This window comes from Sceloporus undulatus, chromosome 1 (assembly GCF_019175285.1).
Source record: "Sceloporus undulatus isolate JIND9_A2432 ecotype Alabama chromosome 1, SceUnd_v1.1, whole genome shotgun sequence".
NCBI lineage: Eukaryota > Metazoa > Chordata > Lepidosauria > Squamata > Phrynosomatidae > Sceloporus > Sceloporus undulatus.
Window position 1 is genome coordinate 308,849,184 of NC_056522.1, and position 6,000 is coordinate 308,855,183.

General features: G+C 40.0%; 2 protein-coding genes across 6 annotated transcripts in view; one reads left to right on the forward strand and one right to left on the reverse strand.

The window, feature by feature from the left end:
* The window catches only part of CKAP5 (cytoskeleton associated protein 5), a 537,335-nt gene that overhangs the window by 395,680 nt on the left and 135,655 nt on the right, over positions 1-6,000 (reverse strand). The gene's annotated exons all lie outside the window — the stretch shown is intronic.
* The window catches only part of F2 (coagulation factor II, thrombin), a 35,847-nt gene continuing 34,165 nt past the window's right edge, over positions 4,319-6,000 (forward strand). The window contains exon 1 of the mRNA XM_042446962.1: positions 4,319-4,476. Within this exon, the coding sequence (XP_042302896.1) occupies positions 4,398-4,476 (79 nt within the window). The 5' untranslated portion in view covers positions 4,319-4,397. The remainder of the gene's footprint in view (positions 4,477-6,000) is intronic.

Here is a 6,000-nt window from a genome sequence, read left to right on the forward strand (position 1 = left end):
AACATCAAAAATTAAACACACTTACAATATAATAAGACAGGATAAAAGCCCCGTTAGCCAGTCCTCTTGCGGAATACGAAGGAGGGGAGGCCTACTAGGACTCTGATTGGGGGAATGTGATCTTAAATAGAAAGGTTTTTAAACCCTTTCTAAATTGGGCCAGGGAGGTGGCCGAGCGGAGCTCTGTGGGCAGCGTGTTCCAAAGGGCCGGGGCTGCGATGGAAAAAGACTTCCTCGTGGTAGAGGTAAGCCTAGCCCCTGGCACCCTAAGTAGTTGCTGCCCAGATGTTCTGAGGGTGCGGGACGGAATGTACGGGGAGAGGCGGTCCTTCAGGTATCCTGGGCCTAAGCCATTTAGGGCTTTATAGGTCATCACCAACACCTTATATTGTGCCCGGAAGCGAATAGGCAGCCAATGCAGATCTTGTAGTACTGGTGTTATGTGGCTGGCCCTGGAAGTACCAGTGACCAGCCTGGCTGCCATATTCTGTACCAATTGTAGCTTCCGAGCTTGGTATAAGGGTTGCCCCATGTAGAGTGCGTTGCAGAAGTCCAATCTCGAGGTTACCAGAGCATGTACAACAGTTTCAAGGTCCCCCTGGGCCAGGTATGGGCGCAACTGCCGAATAAGCCAAAGCTGATAACAGGTGTTCTTGACCGTCGCATTCACCTGAGCAGTCAGGTGAAGCAACGAGTCAAGAAGCACCCCCAGACTGCGCACGGAGTCCTTCACAAGAAGCGTGATCCCGTTCAGGACAGGTTATGGTGAACTTCTTGATGTTAAGTGCTATTCAGCAATGGGATGGACTGCCTCAGAAAGTGGTGGCCTCTCCTTCATTGGAGCTCTTTAAACAGAGGTTGGATGCTAATGTCTCAAGAATATGGTAGTTGTGTATTCCTGCTTGATAAAGAATTGGACTAGATTGGTCTTTGTGGTCCCTTCGAATGCTGTGATTCTATGGACTGGGAAACTCCACAACTCTCTATTTTCTGGTGTCCTCCTAACATATGTAAGATCTGTCTGGGCCTTTGTCACAGTACAGTAATTATCTCTTGAGCTGTTACTTGCAGGCACTTCTGAGGTGGCATATCATTTCACACTCTTTATATAAACATAGACACAAGTGACCAAGAAGCCATTTCTCAATTATCTCTATGGCCTACAACAGATGTGTGCAACTCTCTGTTCTTCAAACCCTGTTCTCAAATTGGAATGGGGAATGTGTAATTGCTCTTTGTACAAGTGACCAAAGAGTTGTTTCCCAGCTGTGCTAATGCTAATATTTACCAACCTGCCTATGACAGAGAGAACAAATACTAACTAGAAAACCATTTGAGAAGGAAGGAGATTGAGAGGAGCACAGAAGGTGTTTCCCCTCCAGTTTACTGTTATCTCAAAACCCTCCCAAAAAAGGCTACTTAAAATTTAAAATAAATGTTGAGTTTCCTTTACAGTATTCATAAGTGATGAACTGAGTGTTTCTATCCATATAATTATTTTCCATACCATCCAAACACTGTTCCCCCCCCACTCCAAGATGCCTATTGAAAGAGACATACATATAGTCAAAGTCCATACTGTACTTCTTTAATTTAATTATTGTATCAGTGAGTCATATCCCAATACAAGTGAAAACATAGTAAGAATTTATTTGTTGGATTTATCAGCTGGAATCATGTTTGTTCATCCCACCTAAAGCAGACTTATTTAAGCAGTTGTTGAATGGTGAGTCAACATGTAGATAAATCCAACTGATTCAATGGGTCTATTCTAATCAGGAGTAACAATAGGATTAAGGCCATCAACTTTAGCATTCTGTTTGTAGTAGTCATCCAGCCAAATGTCCCTGGAAGCTCACTAGGATGACATCATGAAAATAGCCATCCCTCTTGGTTTTTTTTACTACGTTCTGAGAAGTGTACTGCCTTTCTACATTCAGTCCTAAGTATCTCAAAGAAGTAATATGCATCCAAGGAACTTACTTCCAAGTGTATAGGATTGTGGCCTTAAATATATTAGTCAACACCTTTTGACAAGCCTAGCCTTTATTAATTAATTGTCCAAACCCTTTTCTTGAAAAAGTTTTCTCAGCTTGTAATTGTCACCACATCCTATGGTCCAATTAATTATGAGATGTGTGCAAAAGTGAATTATTTACTATGTGCAGAAGAAGCAAGTGAGCCAGCATGGTGTAGTGGTTTGTGATTTTGGACGACAATTCTGGAGATCAGGCTTTGATTCCCTGCTCAGCCGTGGAAACCCACTAGGTGGCCTTGGGCAGGTCATACTCTCTCAGCCTCAGAGGAAGGCAAAGACACCCTGCCCCGCAAATAAGTCATGCCAAGAAAACCCCATGACAGGTTTGCCTTAGGGTCTCAATAAGTCAGAAATGACTTGAAGGTACACAGCAACAATGAAGAAGAAGTAAGATCTTGGACTTAACTGTTTGAAAATGTATGCCTTGGCTTTACAGCACATTAAATATCCCTGAGTTCCAATATGACGAGAGTGTTCTCTCGCTAAACATTCTTAATTTTAAAACCTCAGTTTTAAGTTACCACTTAAACACTACAGTTTGAATTGTTCTGGTAGTTCCAGTTAGAGTAAACCTATTGAATCAGCTGATGAATGGTGAGACATCCCTTATGTAAATCTTATTGATCCAATTAATCTCTTCTAGTTATGACTACCAATTTGGACCCATATTCTTAAGCCTTTCTTCATGGAAGAGTCTTCTGGGTTCTTCAGTTTAGCTGTCTCTCTGAACTTTTTGAGTTTTCTTAAATTTTGTTCAAGCTATGTATTTCTCATTGTTGTAATTATAAAGGGGTTGCACCACAGTCTCAATGAGATTATGGCATTAAGTGTATAAATTGACCTTTACCCATTTAAAATTGGTTCCGAAGGGATGAATAGGGTGCCAACCCCTTTTTAAAAAGTTAGTACCTGAAGTACAACCAAACTGGAGATTTAAACAAAAATAATAATGGACCTGAACTGGATCCAAATAGATAGTGTTTCGCTAGGTTTTTTCACCCCAATCTGGCCTCATTCCTCATGGAGATAGTCATGCAGCAAACATCCCTCTTTAGATGTTCTGTAGGGGAGCTAAGGTTGTTTCACTGGTGATAGTTCTTGCCAAGAGATGGTACCAGAATTGAAACATAAACTGCACAAGAAGAAACATATTGGAAAGGCCTTTTCTTTGCTTCATCTCTACATTTTTGTAGAATTTAGGAAGATAAATTTACTAGCAGTGAAAGGAAATTTAGACGATGTTATTAGATGGATAGAACCCATAGAGTAATGGGGATATTGAAGTTGGTTTCTAGAAATTTGGAACATGAGATAAAGGCTGGAAGAGTCATGGAGCCATCAAATAGGAGAGAAAAGGGGGGAAATTAATCTGTAGACAAAGCAATTTGTTTTTTAATTTTTTATTCTAAATTTTTTAAAAAAGTTTTGTTTGTGAGCCACCTTGGGTTCCTTTCTGGGCAAATGGCAGCATAGAAATGAAATAAATAATAAAACAAAAGTCATGAGCAGTAGAAGCAACTGTCTGGAGTACTGAGCTTCATCAAAAGAATTACTTGCAGTGAAAATTAATCCAGATATCATTCCAAATAAAAGCCTATATTTGTATCTTCATGTGCACATTAATGAGCATACAAAATCAAGTGTAACTTGTACATGTGAATGAGCCAATGGTTTCACTAACAGTAGGGCAGCTTCTTATGGTCATCTTGCATCAGTTAAAACAGAATAGTTGCTCATGGAGGCAATTCGCACATTAAGATGTAAGATGCTAAACAATGAGCTTTCTTATTAAGACAGAAAAAGGAAATTCCATCTTACTAAAATGTTTATCAGAAATAGCAATACATACTGAAGTAGCAATGCTACTCCTTGGAGTAGCTGTGTCTCAGAACTAGATTCTCAAATCAAAGACTTGGAAGCCAATAATCTGATAACACTTTGGCAAAATCTCTGTGACAATTAGATTCATTACTTAAAGAGTGTATGACAATTTTGTTCTAAGCCAAAAAGACATTTAGACATACTGTTTTGCAAATTGGTCTTTATATTATTTCACAAAGCACAGGATATCTAGCTCTGTTTGGGTTGATTTGGTACTCTGAGGCCAAATATATGCATGGAGTCCTTCTTATACATTGCTCGCATATGCCAATGAAGTAGCAGAAAACAAAAATGTTCTGTAGAGAGGGAGGGAATCCAGGGTGGGTGCGATAGTGAGATCCTCACTATGACTGTCCCTGACACACTGTGACCCGGTTCCTGTTTCTTCATGCTGGTTCAACATTAACTCAGGCTGGGCTGCAATAGTTTTTCTTCTGTTTCCCCTCTGCATTTCTCCTGCAGTTCAGGAACCCACACAATGGGACAGAGCAGAACCAAAATGCTGAGGGCCTTTCTCCTCACCAGCCTCTTGCATTTCACCCTGAGCTACGACAAGGGTAAGAGCCTGCAGCAATGGGTGGGTGAACTTGAATGGAAACTGTCCGATCATCCCTCCTTTCATTGAAGGTGGCAGTCCTTAACCAGAGAAGGATTATATTGAACTCAATGGTGTTTGTCAGTCAACAAATCCAGGATAGTGTTGTGGGACTGGAACAAAATGTTAATTCTGAAGGTCCCTATCATAGTTGGGAAGAAAGAGACTGCAGGACATCCTTATTGTGAAGGAGAAAGCAGCCAACTATTGAGAGAAATAGTCAGCAGTACTGTGGAGAGGAGATGGGAATGGCAGCAGGATACAGACATATCTTTGCATTCCTAACTTTGGAACTTTTTCCAGAACATGGAAAAAGTATTGCTCCTAGAATCCCTTGAGTATTCTGTGCATTGTAGTCCAAAAAAAAGTAGACTTGCATTAAGATCTGGAAAAGTAGACCTTTGGAAAGGATCTCCTGTGAGCCTTGAGAGAAAATTCTGAAAGCAAGACGGGAAGAATGCTTCTGGTGAAATCTGTTTTCAGGCAACTTTGTATTTTCTTTTTATACTTCAATGCATATAACTAAGTACAGATTATTTGAGAACCACCCTAGGCTGAATACGTTTGTATTTGTGCATGCTTCTTTTGGAGAGATTAACAGGGTGTGTGTCAAGGAGGGATGCCTTATCTTGCTAATTAGCTTACTTGCTGTTCACCGCTATGATCTTGGGAATAGCGGTATATAAATAAAACAAAAAAATTAATTATTAATTATTATCTGTTCCTTTTAACTCCAAATCATTATCTGAATGGATTTAATTCAACATTACCAAAAGTTTTAAAATGTACTTATCCAGGCTTTGGAAATATTTTTTTAAAAATTTGCTTGTTTAGAGTATTTACATCATGCCTGTCTGCCAAAAAATATCCCAGGGGAGATTACAAATCATTAATTTGACAGTTCTCTTCCCTTCCCTCAGGCTTACAATCTAAATAAGACATGACATATAGGGGGAAGGAACGGCAGTGGGGCAGGAGATTGAGTCCAGCAGATACTAGCTACTCTTCTGTCCTTCAGAGACCAGAGCAATGGCAGTCGGAACATGGAGGGAGGGCCTCTTACCAGCTGTTGGGAAAAGCCATGATGGAGCTATGCCTGATTGCTCTTTTGTCCCTCAGAGGAAAATGTCTGCCCATGTATAGGGTGGAGAAAGGGGCAGTTTGATTTCATATCCTTCACTATTATTTTCAAACCAGCTTGTCTCCATTTCCAACTTCCAAAGCAAAGTTTTATTAACTTTATAAACTCTATTAAATGAACAAGAGGTTTTATGGAATCTTGAAGACTAAGGAGTATAGCCCACAGCTAATTGATCTGTCTTACCTTGCCTGGTTTGAATCCTTGTCTGGGAAGCATCTGGATATTATCATATGCATTTAGAGGATTTAATTCATGTTATTGGTTATTTTATGAATTCTGTGTATTATCTAACATGTTTTACATATGTAAGCCGGCTCAATCCACAGGGAGAGGTGGGGTACAAAT